The 17726-nt window shown below is 51.9% G+C and overlaps 7 protein-coding genes across 7 annotated transcripts; 3 read left to right on the top strand and 4 right to left on the bottom strand.

The window, feature by feature from the left end:
• Positions 1 to 3608: 3608 nt before the first annotated feature.
• Positions 3609 to 3974, bottom strand: VFPPC_14222 (hypothetical protein; the record flags this gene model as incomplete). The annotated part of the gene is made up of 1 exon (XM_018291991.1): positions 3609 to 3974. The coding sequence occupies one exon, from the start codon at positions 3972 to 3974 to the stop codon at positions 3609 to 3611; it is 366 nt and encodes a 121-aa protein (XP_018139619.1).
• A 633-nt stretch (positions 3975 to 4607) lies between these two features.
• On the top strand, positions 4608 to 7781 carry VFPPC_07368 (hypothetical protein; the record flags this gene model as incomplete). Its single annotated transcript, XM_018286238.1, has 1 exon — positions 4608 to 7781. The coding sequence occupies one exon, from the start codon at positions 4608 to 4610 to the stop codon at positions 7779 to 7781; it is 3174 nt and encodes a 1057-aa protein (XP_018139620.1).
• Positions 7782 to 8518: 737 nt separating this feature from the next.
• Positions 8519 to 9340, bottom strand: VFPPC_07367 (U1 small nuclear ribonucleoprotein C; the record flags this gene model as incomplete). Its single annotated transcript, XM_018286237.1, has 5 exons — positions 8519 to 8850; positions 8906 to 9043; positions 9096 to 9197; positions 9260 to 9265; positions 9331 to 9340. The coding sequence occupies 5 exons, from the start codon at positions 9338 to 9340 to the stop codon at positions 8519 to 8521; spliced, it is 588 nt and encodes a 195-aa protein (XP_018139621.1).
• Positions 9341 to 9749: 409 nt separating this feature from the next.
• Positions 9750 to 10526, top strand: VFPPC_16578 (ERV25 protein; the record flags this gene model as incomplete). Its single annotated transcript, XM_018294331.1, has 3 exons — positions 9750 to 9965; positions 10025 to 10148; positions 10204 to 10526. 3 exons carry the CDS (start codon positions 9750 to 9752, stop codon positions 10524 to 10526), a joined length of 663 nt encoding a protein of 220 aa, XP_018139622.1.
• Positions 10527 to 11115: 589 nt separating this feature from the next.
• On the top strand, positions 11116 to 11763 carry VFPPC_14221 (TPR repeat protein; the record flags this gene model as incomplete). The annotated part of the gene is made up of 2 exons (XM_018291990.1): positions 11116 to 11284; positions 11351 to 11763. 2 exons carry the CDS (start codon positions 11116 to 11118, stop codon positions 11761 to 11763), a joined length of 582 nt encoding a protein of 193 aa, XP_018139623.1.
• A 374-nt stretch (positions 11764 to 12137) lies between these two features.
• On the bottom strand, positions 12138 to 13736 carry VFPPC_18113 (Mis12-Mtw1 family protein; the record flags this gene model as incomplete). Its single annotated transcript, XM_022429769.1, has 4 exons — positions 12138 to 12573; positions 12625 to 12793; positions 12856 to 13590; positions 13649 to 13736. The coding sequence occupies 4 exons, from the start codon at positions 13734 to 13736 to the stop codon at positions 12138 to 12140; spliced, it is 1428 nt and encodes a 475-aa protein (XP_022285181.1).
• Positions 13737 to 15113: 1377 nt separating this feature from the next.
• Positions 15114 to 16994, bottom strand: VFPPC_14220 (bZIP transcription factor (AtfA); the record flags this gene model as incomplete). The annotated part of the gene is made up of 3 exons (XM_018291989.1): positions 15114 to 15432; positions 15495 to 16662; positions 16928 to 16994. 3 exons carry the CDS (start codon positions 16992 to 16994, stop codon positions 15114 to 15116), a joined length of 1554 nt encoding a protein of 517 aa, XP_018139624.1.
• Between the last annotated feature and the right edge of the window lie 732 nt (positions 16995 to 17726).

Genomic DNA, 17726 nt, shown 5'->3' with positions numbered 1-17726 from the left:
CAGGATAAATTCTTTTCGATTCTGCAGGATTGCTTTTGAGATGGCGTTCTAAGTTTGCAAGAAGGTCCGCCAAACCAAACTGCCGTAACCCTTTAACTCCGAATAGTCCAAGATGTAAAAGATAATAAGCCAACGGGTCTCTCCAGTATATATCTGCTATGTTGTATTTGATTCCACGCACCCGTGGGTATAAGGCTCCACCAAACTTTTCTTTGGCCGGGTCATGGTTGAATAAGTCCTTGAACCCAGGGGAATGAAGAAAGTCCCAGTACAATTCTGCACACTAGGCAGATATCTTTTCCCAGAGAGCATTTTCCAACCTCACAAAACCGTGCTCCTGAACTTCAAGCAGCCGCGGCTCATCTGCACAGGGAGGGTGACTAAGGATGTGCTTCAGGATGGTAAATTTCTCCTGAAGCATTGTGAAGCTGCAGTAGCTGTCCGTTTCTCTCAACAGATGTTTGACCACGTGTGCGTCTTGCCGTACATCCCATAGGAAGGTGGCTTTGTCGTTTATACTTTTGATGTATTGCCTTAAATACGCGGGGGAGGCTTGAAGATGGGATAAGTAATCTTCCATCTCTTCTTGGCGGGCTCTCAAAACGGACGCAATGTAATCCAGACCTTCTCCAACTGGGTTGGAAAATGGTTGGTTGGCATAATTAAACCAAAACTCGGCTTTCCCACGGTGCTTGAATCCTTTGGCTACTTCGGATCTCCACCTACGGCAGCCATGAACAATTAAAGTGCTGACGCCATGCAGAATACCGCTGACGATGTCGCGAAGCCAACACATTAAAAGTGCTTGTGTTTCTAATACCAAGGATGCATAAGGATATTGGAGAATGGCGCCACGGACGGCAGCATCACGGTCGTATTTCACAATAGAACCGTAGTTTGATCCATGCATTGAAGCATATTTATCGGAGCATTCGGGTTTGAGGTATCTCAGCTTCCATGGCTGCCGTAACTGGCTGTGGTCAAAAGCTGCCCACTCATATAGAGCATATTCGGTTCGGAAATGCAACAGAGCAAATAGCAATGATTCGTTGGCTGCAAGTCGATCAATGGTCATCCACGGGAGTAGAATCTGATTCCGCGTCGTGTTGTGCATATTTCCCAAGGAGAAAAACACTGGGCTGCAGAGACAACATATATCTAAGCCCAGTAGTGGTCCAATGGGTGGTTGTATTTTGCCAAGAATCGCTTGGCGCTTTGTTTGGCTCATATTTTCCCACCGGGACATGATTAAATTACCATGTTTCTGCAGTGTATCTTTCAATGATTCTTTGGCAGCAGCAGCCTTCTCGATGAACCCAGACAGGAGTAACGCCAACTTCGGTATCATTGAGAGTGACGTAGAGCTCTGAGGTTGCCTCAACATCCTCGCTTTCGTATTCGAAGTCGATTTGGCAATCGTTGCAAGTGCATCTTGGTAATTTCGTACGATAGCTCGAATCACTTTCCGCGATCCTGCTCTTTGGCGTCATCGGGACGATTGCTGTGATGTCTCTGGGGATAAGACAGGGCACATAGGCACCGAAAACTTTTATAGATGGCGGCCGATAAGTTGGATAGTGCTGTTGACGAGAAAGGGCTCCCGTTTTTTTCGTATACCAAAGGAAAATTGTAAACAAATGGCGCGGAAACTGAGAGAAAAGTGAGAAGAAAGTGAACACCATGTGACTACTCATCAATTCACTATGGTCAACACTCAAATGTCAAAAAGTAAGGCAGACTCGATCATGGTTCTGATCAACTCGTAATTACACGACAGGGTTGTCTAACGGTTCTTTGGCAGTCGAGAAGCAGCGAACAAGTGCAAATATTCGCCGTTTGCATGTCATGTACAATCTTAGCGAGGCCGAATAATTCGAACATGAAGTGGGACATGGAGCGGGTTACCCTAGCATGCAACCTGACGGATGCCTCAATCGTATTTCATTGTCTACCTAGGTACGGTATGTGTTTTTCAGTGTTGACGGACACACATGTAGTTTGATAACTCGAGTAACCCAAGAGAGTATGTGCACATACTGTGATCGATTACGTCTAGAATTTCTCAACAGTTTGCGTACACATCGTGCTTTGGTCAAGGAGGTGGTGCGGTTTATCTTCACTGGTCAATACACAGGCAACACTGGTTGGCAGATTGTGAGGAGAAACTAGGGCACATGAGAACCTTTAGCATCGACACTGCGTTAGGAAACCAGTTTTACACAGGGCAAAGCAAAGGCTTGGCTCTCTTGCGAACATATGTCACGGGATCCAAGGCACATTATAGCTCTTGAACCCAGTGTCCACCCAACGATAGCATGCGGGCAAACTGCACCGATGTGTTCTGGGGGTCTGAAACAAGCATGCTTTGTATTTGGTTTGCATTGAAAACGTGTGCTGATGATGGAGGGTAGGAGTAGCCCCGTGCCATTCTGCCAGCGTGACTGGTCTGCATCCCAAAGGGAGGGAAGGATTGTGGTGGAGGAGGTACAGAAAGGAGGGGGTTGGGATGTCAACTGCACAGGCTAAACCGGAAATCCAAGCAGACGAATGGAGGAAGGCCTGCGTCGCGCTCTGGTGCTGGTGAGGAAAAAAGGCATTGATTGATGGGAAACAGTGTGCTGCAACTCGGCCAGGGTGGTAACACACCATGAGAACTGTCTGCAGCTGCGGGCTGGCAATGCGGTTGCTAGTTGGTGTATCGGATATAGAGTATTGCTGAGCGATGGGAATGATAAAGGCGGTCCACTTGTCTGCACGTTCTCGACCAGATTATTGTCACAGGCGAAGGGTTGGTTGGCTCATCGGTTAAAAACCGTTGAGAATGTATTCCGAACGCAGGCCGAGAAGGATGGAAGCATAGGATACTGACCTATTGAGACCAACAAAACTACTGACGCCGCCATTTGTCGTGGATCAATATAGAGTCTGGTCTGAGCATTCGTAGTGGTGGTTGATCGGAGTGTCCTGGCATCAGTCATCAGTTGGTGATGCCTGTCAAGACCCCCTCCACCATCCCACTTCTGAGATATTTTCTAGTAGCGAAGTTGAGTAAATTGTTTCAGCAAACAATCCAGCGCGTTTCGAATTAGAGAAGGAAAGAAAGAGAGAGAGAAAGAAGATGAGAGAAAAGGGAAAAAGGAAAAAAGAAAGCGCCCCTGTGATGCCTGACAAAGGCGGACGAAGCTCATTTGATAGATTCAGTGGTCGCTGTCGGGTCACAATATGCACGTCTTCCTCCCAGGACCCTCCGCGGGTCACAATTGAGAAGCCCAATTTCATTTTTCTTTGAAAATCGCGTCGTGTTCCGCGCCGTCCCGCCGGCGGCTTTGGTGGCGCCAACATTCAAACCTTGCCCTTGGACGAAGCCAGGTTGAGTGGAAACTGCCAGAATAGGGATCTGGATTTTCAGGCTCGGCGTGGGCGGGGAGAGGGGAAGGTGAGCAGAGCAGAGCAGAGGTTAGAGGATGAAGGATGGAGGAGGATGGACAAAGGGCCAAGGGGACGGGCAATGGACGGGCACTACGGGCAAGGCAGTTGAGGCCCGCGCCGCCGTTCCTTCCCACCATGACATCTCTTGCACCTTCCTGTCTTTTGGCTACCAGGTTGGTCTATTCGCCGTTTCTTGCGTCAGGGACCCCATTCGCCCATCCACCCCATGCCCGGCTTTTCACCCAATGACGTGCAGTAGAGGCTTGGTGGTCCTCCTTTTGCTGCCGTTTCGTTCCTTCTTCCTTACCTTCCTTGCTCCCAGTCTCAGTCCCACTTGCCCACTCTGCACCGGTCAGCATGAGCATGAGCGTGAGTGTGGGCGTGAGACCGTGAGGAATCTGCCAGTCATCGACGACCATCCTCCCCTCCAGTCCCATTTGAAGTACCAAGACTTTACGTGTGCTGGCATCATCCTCAGCGACTCCATCTGCATTGAGTTGTCCAAACCCCCAAAACCTTGTCGCCCATCGCCCGTCTGAGGCCATCGTCGCAACTGTTGTGCTGCGCCGCGTCGCTATGGCTTTTGCCTCTTTGCTTTTCGTATCCTATCTGGCTTCGTAACCTCGTCCCACCTCGGCGCACGGCAGCCCTGAGACTTGCCCGTATCATTTGTTGGAATCATCGCCCCTCACTGGCTGCTCAAGTTTTGTTCCTCTCATATCTCACCGCGAGCCTGGACCTGCCAAGTCACACCACAGAAATACTCCCTTAGGAACCCGTCTCACCTCTCTGGCTTGGTTCGCCTGTTTTACCACGGCCCCTATTCACCATCTCACCCGGTGCTATTTTGAATCCTGCTTGCTTGCTTCCGTGTCTCGGGACCGCATCCAGCAACGTCGCCAATATCCGTCGTCTTGATCAAACGCATACACTCTCACCCGTCCATCACCCATAAGAAACCCTCCTGGCGCATTAGCAGCTGTTTGCTTCATGTTGAGCCATCTGTCCAATTGAATGGCGTCGCCAAATACCGACCAGTCCGTGTCCAGTATGCACAGGATCCCTTGTTTCAAGACAGCCGCCACCAGAAAACAGCATCCAAAACTCTCTTCCCCTGGCTCTTGTCACCTCTCTCGTTGAGCATGCTCGAGCCGAATGCCGTCATTCCATCACACACAATGACGGCACCGACATTGCCTGAGCATAACCAGAGCCCGTTGGAGGCGGGCTTACATGCTCAACGGCAGTTCAAGAAACACAAGGTTCTCCCTCACCCAAGGAATGAACGAACCGTCGACGAAACTCGATCAGTACCCACAGCGTACGACCTGCTCATCGACACATCTGCTCCCCTTGGTCTCCTTGATTCACAGCCCTCCAGTCCACGGACATTGAAGCACCAACCGAGGAGAATAGGAACAGGTCCAGATCTACCACCGACTCCCCCAAGCTACTCTCGTGCATCTTCTGGAAGCCATCCAGCTCAATCATCTAGTCCTTCACCTCCAGATGTCATTATCCAGACCCCCCAGGCTTCGTCAAAACGACCACCAGCAACACCACCAGATCAACGTAGCCCTCCAACCCCGGATGTGACGCCACCGCAGCCTGCCAGCCGCCCACGCGCCTTACGTCCTGCTACTCTTGACCGCGGTAACTCTAGGTCAGCAACTGCCACGACAGATTCTCGCACGGAGTCGTTTAAGACAGCCCGGGAAGAACCGCTGTCGTCCGACGATGAAGCCGCCATGTCCACTGTGAAAACCGCCTTGGCTTCTTCGACGCCGTCGCAAACTACAGTTCTTCGAGCACCGGTAGCTGGAGGTAGTCGGGTCGTTCAGCCTCGGGCCTTGGACCTTGCCCTCGAGCGTCTTACTGCGAACAATGATGAGAGCTACACTCCCCGAACCCGAGGCGAATTGGCCAAGTTTGACGGTGCATGGGGCTCACCCGACCAAGTAGAACAAGAATGGGATGATAACCTCGAACGAATAGTCTCCATAGGCAGACGTGGCCCAAGCATTGTTACGCCAAAGACACCACAAACAAATGGGGGTAAGCGCACAGTGGTGGAAGACCATATGATAACCTCCACGAATGCGACAAAGGCTGTCCGAAGCATGTCGCTTCAGGACGCACCTACAGTCAAACCATCACCTAAAACAACCCCTCACAAGCAGAGCACGGGATTGGGCAGCACACGCTCAGAGACGTCGGGCTTTCCAGACTCACGGAGACTCTCTGGACTATCCAGCCAGTCCACGCCATCGACTGTGATAGAGGCAATTTTGGTGGACAATCAAACCACCCCTCAAAGACAGAGGACCTTGCGGCACGTCCGCAAGCGCAGGGCGCTCAGAGAAACCAGCCCCCCGGGCCGACGAGTTGTCACAGATGACTTCGAATTGCAGCAGCCCAAGTGGCCCTCAGCACCTGCACTGCGAAACGAGTATGGCCATCGACATGACAGCTACGCTTCAACTGCTAGCTCCAACACCATGGCGAGCGGGCGTGCAAGGCGCGAAGTATGGAAGAATGGAGGCATACCTGTAGTGGTGATCCCGGATCGACGGTCATCGCATAAATCCAAATCGAGGGAGCCATCACTCAGATCCACATCAAGCCGACACTCTAGAACTAGAAGCGTTGGGTCCTCTCCTCTCGATCGGTCACCTCTTCCAAGCGATGAGGTCTCTTTCGAGAGGCAGTCACGGTGGGATCGGTCTACATCTGTATCAGATCGCTCTGAACAGCGAACCATAGATTTTCCGCCCACTATCCCAGCACGTTCTTCATCGTTGTCGGCTCCAACCAGCCGAACTACATCGCGGACAGGTTCTCTGACTGCCGAGAGTCTTAAGGCCTTGAACGAAGTACACCGACAGACTGCAAAGGTATCACCACCGAAGACGGTGCCCGCAGCACCCGTGGCGGCAACATCTGCCACCAAAGCACAACTAAATCCGCCGCTACCGGTACCACCAGTGCCAACATCGCCCGTTGTCACAGTGCACTCGCCAAAAAGCCCTCGCTCTGAAGGCGGAGGTTTCACAGTGGACACCCTTGGCGTGGACCATCACGATGACGCTGCTTCGGCAAGAAAATATTCATCTCGCACCACGCCATTCTCGATAGTTTCGGTAGAAACCAACTGGACAGCCCTCGAGGTTTCGGAAGCACAAGCTGTCCACATGTATCCCCATCAAAATTCGTCGGTCTTGATGGTTGATCACTCTGCCCGGCCATCAGATACGTCTGATTCGACGGAGAAGGATGCCACGATAGCTGAGTCAAACGAGCTTCCAATAATCACCACCACAAACCCTGCGGGAGGACTAGTAACACCCGAGCAGCGGCAATCGTTGGAGGAAGTTGACTCGCCACTTCGAAATCCTCGTGCACCACCGGAACCGCCTGTACACCCACCGGCCATCAACTTCATCCCCGCTACACCTTCGGGGCTCACGCCGGCTGAAGAGAAGACGAAACAGCTGGGGGATTTCTATGAATCCGTGGCCGAGAAACCTAGCCGACGGCCTTCTATTGTTCGAAGAGCCTTTAGTCGACGAAGACACTCCATAAGCTATCCCCCAACCGCTTCAAAGCAACCAGGCTTCCTCACTCGGACCTTTTCTCTCTCTCGATCTCCTCGGAACTTTTCTGATCCCATCGGACCCAAATCGATCAACCCCGACATGGATCCATATTACGGGGAAAGAGATGACGAGCCTGTGGAACAGGATAAGCTGCATCCTCATTGGCGACCACAGTGGGATCCTGAGGATAACTGTGATTGTGACGAGTGTCGCTACGAGAAGGAAAGGGACACCGAAGTCTATCGATATCCTCCAATCGACAATCGACCAAGGCCACCAAAGCGGAGGCTTAGCACAAAATTGAAGCAAACATTTGCAATCATGCCAGCTCGCGGAAGTCAATATCAAACCGACCTTGTCATTGGGCCGGAACGCCGCACTATTCGACGAACACCTAGTGGGAATCTGAGAGTGATGCGTCGGCGAGCGAGCGCTGAATCGCTGAGGCATCGTGTGAATTCTCGCGACTATCAACGGCCGGTATCGGAGGGCAACCCACGGAAGGGGTTCTGGCGTGGTCATTCCTTGCGAAAGCGGTCAAGTCATGAGAAACTACGCCGGTCTTCCTCGCTAAGCAGCAGACTCGAAGGATTGCCCAACCTGTCGCGAATGTGGAGTGAGAGAAGACGAGAGAAGCGAACACAGGAGCTTCGACAGATGATTAGCGGACCTAGAGAAGTTCGCGATGGTGTTGGCGATGTCATCAGAACCAATACCACCAAAGATCCTCCAAAAAACTACCCTGATCGGATTTAGACAACACAGGTGGGAAGGGATTCGTGTGTCAGAAAAAATGTCTACTTTATTGAAGTAAAAACGGGCAAAATCGAGAGGGAATGGTTCGTGGGAGACCCAGATATATGATACGACGCACACATGGATGGTCCAGAAGGACAATTTACGAGCGACATGACTTTGATGTTTTACGATGCCATTGAAATTTTATGATACGAAGGGTTTATATCCAGCTTAGGTGGCAACAACGTTTGGCGCCTACTTTTGATTCGGCTGATGCGATAATGATTGCGAGATTGAGGAATTTTGATGGTTTGGTATCTGTTTGATTTTTTTGATTGGGGCTGCTTCAATTGCCATGAGTCGTCATGGGCGTGGCTGTTGCTCTCATGAAGCGTAACATCATATTTTTGCAGACGAGATTTTTTACGAGCGTCCATGTATTATAGATTTTCGGAGTGCTGGAAATGACGTGCTGTCGTGTTACCATTCATAACCCTTTGCGGAATGAAACAAAAATTTGTGCGCAATGAAAACGGTCTTTCAAATTTTGATTCCATCTAATATGCCTAAGGAGTCTGCCTACTCCAGCTCTTCTCGGCCGTGCATACTGGCATCGGTATCAACGTGCCATGTTTCATGTTTAATTCTTACATTCCAGTCAACCCGTAACGCCAAGTAACTCCCTAATGCAATCGCGAGTAAAATCAATTATGCCATCATTTATCGCCTGCCCGTGTTTGCCTCGGCAGTAGTCTCTACCTCCTGTCCTGTCCAGGCGCGCCAGGTCCGCCGGGGAAACCAGGTGGTGGAGCAGATCCAGGTGGGAAGCCTTGACCTGGAGGAGGCATTCCCGGCACACCAGGGAAATTCGGAGGAGTGCCAGAAGCTCCTGGAGGGGGGAAAGGAAGACCTCCGGGAGGTGGAGGGAAGGGCAAGCCTCCGGGAGGAGGAACAGGTAATCCATTAGGTCCAGGTGGGAAAGGAGGCATAGGAGGCATGCCGCGACCACCGCCGGGAGGAGGGGGCATTCCATGAGGGAATTGGCCAGGAGCTGCACCAGGCATGCCGGGAAATGGGGGAGGGCCGCCTGATAAATAGTTAGTTGATTTGTGTATGGTCTGGGGGTCTGTTGGTAATCGTACCTGGGAAGGGAAATGGCGGGGGGAAAGCATTGCCGGGCTGGTTCTGCGGCAGCATTGGGTTCGCGTGTGCTTGGCCTTCGGCGGCGTAGGATGAAGTGATGGAGTCGATGACCGACTGTGCCTTTTCGTGGCCGATTTCTGTGCCCAGTTAGCTGGTTGTGTGGTTTTCGTGGGGGAGGTGGTTTCGTACGTTGATAGTAGTCTACTACATTGCGCAAATGGTTCTTTCCGCTGTTGTGAGCCTTGCGCACGCTCATGGAGTCGTGGGTAAGGTAGACATCGCAGTAGTCGCCTGGATATGTTAGTTGGTATGGTCGAGGGGATTTGGCAGGACGTGGCGAGGATTGAGCTTACAAAAGACTATTTGGCTGGTTAGCATGCGCGAACATTGTATCTGAGAGAATGGTGTATGGATGCAAACTTACATTTTGGCATTTTGGCGGTTTTGCTCTGCAATTCGTGCCGGAGATGCGAGGATTCAAGCTACAGAAGCTCACGATGGTGTTTTCAGCAAAGCCTCGTCGCGGCCGTTGATGCAGTCCCAGGCAAGGCTACGACTGAGGTTGACCCCACACGTGACCTCAGATCGAACTCTTGACCTCTGACATTCTTGCGGCGCCACCTGGGCCGAGGCAGCTCTGATTGGATGGCCCCTGGTCCCGTTCAGTCCATGCCATTTTCGCAAACGCGACACCTTGCAAGTTGACAAGCCAGAGCCAAGGTGGTGCTTTTGTGGTGTGGATTGTGTGAAAGTGTAATGGGACCGACCTCCTTTCCCTCCGTGTCCAGTTATCCCTTTTTGCAAAGTCAACAACGTCAAGCTCATCGACGCATCACAACAACCATGGCAGTACAACGCTCAACGCTGCAATGGCTCTGCAGCCTGCTGGTGCTGGTTGGAGTGGCCAACGCCCTCAAGTTTGATCTGGTTGCGCACAGCGGCGGCGAGAGCCACAAGAAGGAGAGGTGTATCCGCAACTTTGTCGGACAGGAGACGCTGGTTGTGGTTACAGCTAAGATAGACGGCTCCAAAGGCGACGGAATGGTTGTCAATATGCACGTACGTCGAACCACACCCAGAGGAGTTTGCCAGGGGGAGAGATGCTAATTCGATGCTAGGTCCGCGATGCGTTGGGCAACGAGTACGGACGGCCTAGAGATATTGTCGGCGAGTCGAGAGTGACGTTTCAGTCTCACACTGACGCTGCTTTTGATGTCTGCTTTGAGAATCTGCTTTCAGGATGTACGTGGACCGGTGTTTCTTCGCTGTGGGAGAAGTGCACGCTGACTGTATATAGCCCGTCGACCTAACCCTGCCTCTCGCCACGTCGAGCTCGACATTGACATTGGCGCCGATGCCAAAGACTGGAGCGCCATCCAGGCCACCGAGAAGCTCAAGCCTGTCGAGGCCGAACTCCGCCGTATCGAGGAATTGACCGAGGAGATTGTCCACGAGATGGACTACCTCCGCCAGCGAGAGCAGAAGCTTCGCGATACGAATGAGAGCACCAACAACCGCGTCAAGTGGTTTGGCGTGACGACCACGTGGATTTTGATTGGTCTTTGGGCTTGGCAGATTATGTACTTGCGTGCCTATTTCCGCTCCAAGCATCTTATCTAGTACCCTGGACGGAACAATGTCATCTTGATGCTTTTTTGGGCTCGTTGCCAGCGTTTGGAGATGTGGAGGCTTAATAAACTCCAAGGGACTAGAGTCGTTGCGAGGGGGGTGGTTTTTCTCTAACTGGGTAGTTTCACGGGTTGGCCGCCCTGCGGTTTTTGTTTTATGGGCGGCAAAGTAATAACCTGACATGCTGGCGTTTGTACATCATGATGGACGACAAGGGATGGGGGGATATTAAAAGATCGATATTAAAAGTGGTGGGCTGTTTGTGTGGGTAGCATTTACGGTAGACCTGACGGCCATAATACGATTGCTGTACTGCAGATGGCACATGTGATAAATTCCAGTGAGAATATTCGCTACTATGAGTGCCTGCCAATTAAACGGCCATTAAATTCAAGCAAGTCATGCACCATCAAGTTCCCATAGATCGTGCCGCAGATCCAGATCCATCGCCACAGGCCCACTCGGCTTCTCGGCAACCTCAAAGTACCACTCGGCTTCTTCACCATCAACCTCACCTTACCTTGACACAATACAAAATCTGAACCAATTCACATCGCAGCACAGCACAACAACCACAAAAATGTCCTTCCTACGCACCGCCATCCGGCGCTCTTCCCTCCTAACCCGGCACTCCTCCACAAAGGCTCACCCCGAACTAGCCGTCGGCGAACTCCAAGGCATCAAATTCCGCGTCGCCCCCATCAAGCGAACCAACGAAACAGACGACACCAAGCGCGCGCGCCTCCTCTGTACGTGTCCCTCTCCCTCTGATACTTTTTTCTTTCTGTTTTTATTCCCTCCACTAACAAGCGCAGACCAATCCCGCAAACGAGGAACCCTCGAATCAGACCTCCTCCTCTCGACATTCGCAAAATCCCACCTGCAGAACATGTCGGGCCCCCTCCTCGCGCAGTACGACTCGCTGCTCGACGAAAATGACTGGGACATATACTACTGGGCTACGCAGCGCGAGCCCTCTGACTCGTATACGTCTACGAATCCGTCTGACGTGAGTGCGTCTACCGCAGGGGATGCGTTTGTACGAGAGGAACCTCCAAAGGGGGAGTGGGCGCAGACAGTGGGTAATTTTCGACCGGCGTATCGGCCTGTGCCGGTGAGGTGGAGGGGCAGTGAGGTGTTGGATATGCTGAGGACGCATGTTCGGAGTAGGAGTGCAGAGGGGGAGGGCGGTGGTATGGCGTTTATGCCAGCGTTGGAGGATCGTTGATGGGGATGAATGGGTGTATGATAGATTTGGTTGGCTCTAGAAATGGGTTTGTAAGAGACGTGGCATACTGTGGTTGTACTATATGGTCGTAATAATAGACTTCATCGGACACTCAACCCAGTTAAGCAGTCAAGCAGTTCAGCAGTATCAACATGATATATTCCCACCGTCCAACCAAACCATGCGCCATGCCAAAAAGCCTACCTACTCCAACGCTCACATTACCCAAATGACATGAAAAACCTTCCATTCACCATGCCTCCCTTCCGGAATTGCTCCCTGTGGTGTGTGACCAAATAACAAAAAGAAAAGATGCCTCGTAGCGTCATCAAACTCATAAAGTGACAAGCGGTGCCCTCGAACACTGGGCAATTTCACCCCCCTCCCTCTGGTAATATGTTGCTCAGACTCCTCAGCACCTCCATCAAGGGCATATCCCTTGTCCCAGCGCTCATCTTGTCCCTATCCTCCCGCTCCTTCAGGCGCGTCGCACTATGACGCAGCACTTTATCGGCCTGTCTGCCCGCCACTAGCACCCTTTGCTCTAATTTGTGCACATTGTCCGCCAACTGGTCCACTTCAAACTCGAGAGATGACTGGATTTTGCGTATCCTCTCTTCTGTCTTGGCGCGCATGTCGGCAAAGGGGACGAGTTCGCCGGCGAGGTAGCTCCGTATTTTGACATCTTCGGGTTCCAGGAGGTTGAAGTCGGGGAGTTCGATTTTCGGCGGTTCGGAGGAGTTGAATATGGGGGGGATGTCTGGGGGTGGTTGCCGTATTGCTAACCAGGCTTGTTTTTCTTCTTGTAACCTGGTGGGTTGTTAGCTTGATTCTGCGGTATGTACGAAGAAATGTCCTTACTTTTTTATCCTCGCTTCCAAATTGACCAACTTTTCGTCTAGTTCGATATTCCGGGGATTCGGTTTTAGAATAGCCGCTTGCTTCGGTCCGTCTTCGTCCCTGCTGAACCAGTTTGAAAAGTCTCCTCTTTGAGCAAAGTCTTTTGATATTTGGTCTTGAATTGCTAGTGCTGTTGATCCGTTAGCAAGAATAACTTCAGTTCACTTCCCCCGACCTATTCAAAGTACATACCACCCAGTATTGCATTCGCATTCGGCGTCCCGTGAGGCGGTTTATCTGGTAATGCGCGCTTGCCGCACCACATCAACAAGTATCGCATCCTCTCTGGTTCCACCGCCTCTGCCTGGATATGTTTGTAGAATTCCGACGTATCCACGTCGCGGTGCGGTAATGCTGTTTGCCCATTCTGTATGAGGGAGCTTGCTCTCCGCCCGCGGGATCCCAAACTGCTCCGTCTGTTCCCTTTCCCGCCCTTCTTGCGCATCTCCTTATTTCGATTAATAATCGGAGTGTCGCTCATCGGAACAGCAATCTTGGTCTCTGTCGGTCTCCGTGGCGTTGGTGAAGGTTCCCATCGTCGTGGTTTCGATGGCTGTCCTCTATCCGGGCTCGCTACTTTCGTTCCTGTTCTGCCATGCAGTCGTGAATCCTGCGCGCTTTGATCCGCTTCGGCCGTAGCTGAACGCGTGCTTCTCCTCGTTGCTCTCCTTGGAGCCTGAGTCTCTTCATTTTGATGTACGTCATCCGCTGCTTTCCGTCGCGAAGACTTCCGTCTGCCCGGTGTCGCCGACGTTGATAACGGAACCGCATCTCTCGTCGGTGGCGCTGTAGATTCCGTCACAGCCTGTGCTGATCCTGTCCGGCTCTGTCTTGTCGTCCTGCTCCCAAGCCCAGTCTCCTCCGTCTTCGTCTTCTTCGCCTTTCGAACAAACTGGAAATCATCGTCGCATTCAAAATCAGCCGCGGCTATTGGTCCAATGTCAGCACATCCCCTCAATGCCTTTGTTTCCCGCGATAGACCTACCGGCTGGGCGCTTGGGTTGTCGGCGATCTTGGTGGTTGCTCATGCTAAGGTGTTCTAGCGCCCGTTGAGTCGCCACGAGAGTCGTCATGGATGGCTAATTGGGCGACTTCATGGAGTATATGTTGTATTTCGCGTGGAGAGCCGTAAAAAATACAAAGGTCGGCTGGTGATGGTTGTGGTGGTCAGCCACCCAGCTGCCGTCGTCGTCGCGTGGTGGATGGATGGCCGGATTGACCTTCGGAATCTCGCAACAATCGCGTAAAATGCGTCGCGTTTCGCCCAACTCCCAGCGCAATAAAATTTCCCTTGGTCCACCTAAACTGCTGAATTGGCGCTTGATATTCTTATTTCCCTGGGAGAAATGATGTTCTGTCGTGTGAAAGCCCGGGCGCTCGGGAATGGCGATAGTCTTGTCGTGGAGAGGAACTTGGCTCTTGTTGTTTACCTTTGAGAGGTGAGGGAACCACCAGTATCCCGCTAAACCCCTTTAGGCCATTTGCTCCCCACTCTTGCAGAATATCCACCAACGGCTGTGATTGGACCATCAATTCTCACAGCTTCCTCCATGTTTCTTGTTTGGCATCATTTTGGACCTCTCAAATTACGCTGGCTTTCATGCAAGTCGAACGTTTAAAACGGCCGCGCGATTACAGGAAACACTGAAACGGTACTACAGGAGCAACAGTAACGTTAGCGGACAGTTCTAGACCGCTCGTAATTTATGGAATTATCGTCAAAGACGGTAGCCAGTCCGTATTTCCTGAACCTCATAACATATTACATTGCAATATATACCTATCATTTCTATCGTCTCAAAAGCTTTCTCAGTGTCACCACAACATGATACTATAATCGGAGCCTCATATTGCCTAACGCTGCCGAGGAAAATACTAGAACCCTAAAAACACCACGTACGTTACCCGCAAGAGTACAAGTTCCTCCTCAACGCCTCGAACAAATTCAAAATCTCACCCTGTCAAACACCTTTTGATGTGCGTGTGCTTTAAATGTACATAATTGGATATGCAACAGGCTGACATATTGTATCCCTCTCTAAATGAGGGGCTATGCCACGCCACGTTAGCCTGAATGAAGTCGCGCAGGACAGCTACGGTGCTGCCTCGATAGATTTTTCCCACTCTTGTCCCCGCTCACCGAACCCAAAGGAAGCGTCCCAGATTTCATCATGTGTTTGTTGTACAAGCCAACGCAAATATGACCGAAAAGATGTATTGTATATGTCCTCCGCCGCAAGAGGATCACCACATCAACACATCATCGCTTGGGCTCTCAGAACAAGCTAGATTTGATGGGACCGGTTATAGAGTCCGTGCCACCCCACCGATCATCACAACAAAGTCGCATGAAGCCCGTCCATGAAAGAATCAAGGACTGGTGGGGGAGACAATATCGGTCGTTAATTGTCTAGAAAGGGGTCCTGGTCATCAACTGGATCTGTCTCGTTCTATGAGAATCGGCGTTGGACTCCTTGACCAGCCATGACCTGTTGTTGGTTGGGCATAGGGCCGGCCATTCCATAGGGATTCATCTGAGCATTAAAAGGCTCGACAACCCCGGACATGAAGGCGCCGTGAAGGCCTTGTTGCTGAGTAACGGGGCAATCTTTGTGCGCCAACAACAAGGTCTTTAGGTTCACGACTTCCTCTCTTAGCTGGGTGATTTGAGCAGTGAGGGCATCGTTCTCGCTGCTGTACATCTCAACCTTGTTTTGCAGATTGGCAAGCCACTGCTTCTTACGTTGACGACACTTGAGAGCAGCAACACTAAATGTCGGCGTTAGCACACAAGGTGTTTGCATGAAATAAAAACGAGGTTGTCAACATACCGATTACGTTCGAGAAAGTTCTTGCGTTTCTCTTCATCAGTCATCTTTGTCCTGGAATTGGGGTCATCTCCATCATCATCCATATCGTCATCCGACAGTTCGGGTGACATTCCATTTGCCATGCCAGTATTGCCCTTGAGCTTCTTGTTAGGAGGTGCCTTGGCGGGCGGATCTTCCGCTTTCCTTCTACCATTGGCACCACCTGTGGCTTTCTTTCCTTTGCCTTTAGGAGCTGGCTTTGTGGCTTGCTCGCTCTCTTCGGACCCGTTAGTGCCTTCACTGACACCCCGCGAAGCCGCATGGCTGGTCGACATTTTTGGTGATGTATTTGAAGCCTGAGCTGGTGCTGGAGCCGGGTGAGCGTGGCTAGGGGCAGCTGAGGTGCCAAATTGGGTTGATGCCTGGTTTCCGTTTCTGGTTTGCGCACCTTGCGCGAGCATGAAGAGGCCGTTGGCGGCGTCGTTATCGTGTGGGTCGAAAGGTCCGGATGCCTGTTTGGGTTCTGTTTTAACTGTAGCAGTTGTGCCGTTTGGCATGTCTGCCGGTTGTGACGTTGCGGGTTGCGGTTGTGCTTGTGGCTGTCCTTGCTCGCGTTTAGCGGCAGCCGCGCTCATAGCAGTTCGATGGAAGTCGATTGTGCCTGGGGTCGCGCCTCCGCTAGCAAGCTGTGCGAAGATTGCTTGAGAGTTTGGGCTTGGCGCCGGGAACATAGACCCGCTGCCTCCAGGTGTAAGTCCAGATCGTAACGACGACTCGTTTGGTGTTGGAAATCCGCCGCGAATGTGGTGCGTGTCGCTGAAATAATCGTTGGCGGGTCCTGACAACATTGCAGGACTTAGAGGACCGGTGCGCAGCGAACCTCCTCCCCAGTTGAACGGTGTACTATTGCCGCCGGGCAAAAGCGAAGACGGCGAGGTCAAGGCCGCGACAGAAGGAAGTTTTGTGCCTCCTGGGGTTTCTGGGCCACCACCACCCCCGAAAGACTGTTCGAATGGATTGGGCTCCAGACTGAGAGATCCGCCAACTTGGCCAGAGAAGTAGTCGGGAGTATTATTGCCTTGTGGTTGTTGACCAGGTCGAGGCGGCGGTGCGAGTGGTTTGGTGGCTTCCGCATTAGACGCGCCGTCAGTCTTTACGGCGGAATCGGTCTTGGATTTGGAAGCTGTATCTGGAAAAGCAGAAACACGTGTAAGTGACGATGTTCAAAAGCGATGACTGGTTGGGACAAACCGACGGGTACTGTGACTCGAACGATGCTCAGGTGGAATAGGAATAGGGTTGTAGGTTGGGAACTGAACTGAAGCAATATGACGACAGGTGGAGAAGGATACAACAATGTCGGATGGAAAAAAGGCAGAGAGTGGGTGACAATGGGCACTCGGGATGGAAAAGGAGGGATGGGAGGCCCTGAAGAGAGGCTCAATGTGGCTCACCTTGCCGTGATGTCTTGTTGCCGGACGATTTGGGGGACTTCGACTCGGTCGCAGGAGAAGTCCCCATGATGACACAATGATGTATGATGTATTAAACTCTGGGGGAGGGAATGGCTTGGGTAAGGGTGGGGTAGACGGGCGAGCCAAAAGGTTGACAGGCGACGTGAGAAGATGCAAGAGACAAAAGAAAAAGAGGGCTGATGAGGTCAGAGACGACGACAGATGTCAGAGGCGTTTATGACCGGGGAACCGTAATTGTGTCAAGTCGGGTCTGGTGCGGTGCGGTGCGGTGCAGGCAGTATGTTGTTGACGGTCGCCAGCGTTGCAAACCCAAAGACGCTTTTCTGCACCGGGTGAAGATTTACACCACAACAGAAACTAAGGTCTGGTGCGGATGGACCAGGAGCCAAGAAAACTCAGTGCGTGCGCCCAGAGTTTTTTCGGCGATTGGCCTTACCAGGCAGTTTCCCTCCCAACTAAGATGCGCCCGGCTCTAGAAAGCTGGGCTTCGAAGCGAAACTGAAAATAAAGAAACGGTGCGGTGCGTCGCAAGGCCGTTATTGCAACCAAATGCGGACGACGGCGCGCTCTGTTGTGTGGGATTGTGTCGAGCGACTGCAAACAAGACGAGGATCGTGAAGGGGCTCAGGCTCGACTTTGGGGGAGGAAAGACGTCAGAGATGACGTTGTGAGGAAGCAGCGAAAAAAGAAGGCGCAGAAAAAAAAGCGAATGGCGGCGCCTGGGGGGTCTTGGAAAGGCTCTTTGCTGGCATCTGCTGTGCAAGTGGTGCAAGTGGTG

This window comes from Pochonia chlamydosporia, chromosome 7, assembly GCF_001653235.2.
Source record: "Pochonia chlamydosporia 170 chromosome 7, whole genome shotgun sequence".
Taxonomy (NCBI): Eukaryota; Fungi; Ascomycota; class Sordariomycetes; order Hypocreales; family Clavicipitaceae; genus Pochonia; species Pochonia chlamydosporia.
Note: the sequence above shows the minus strand (reverse complement) of the source record. Positions and strands in the feature narration are given on the sequence as shown.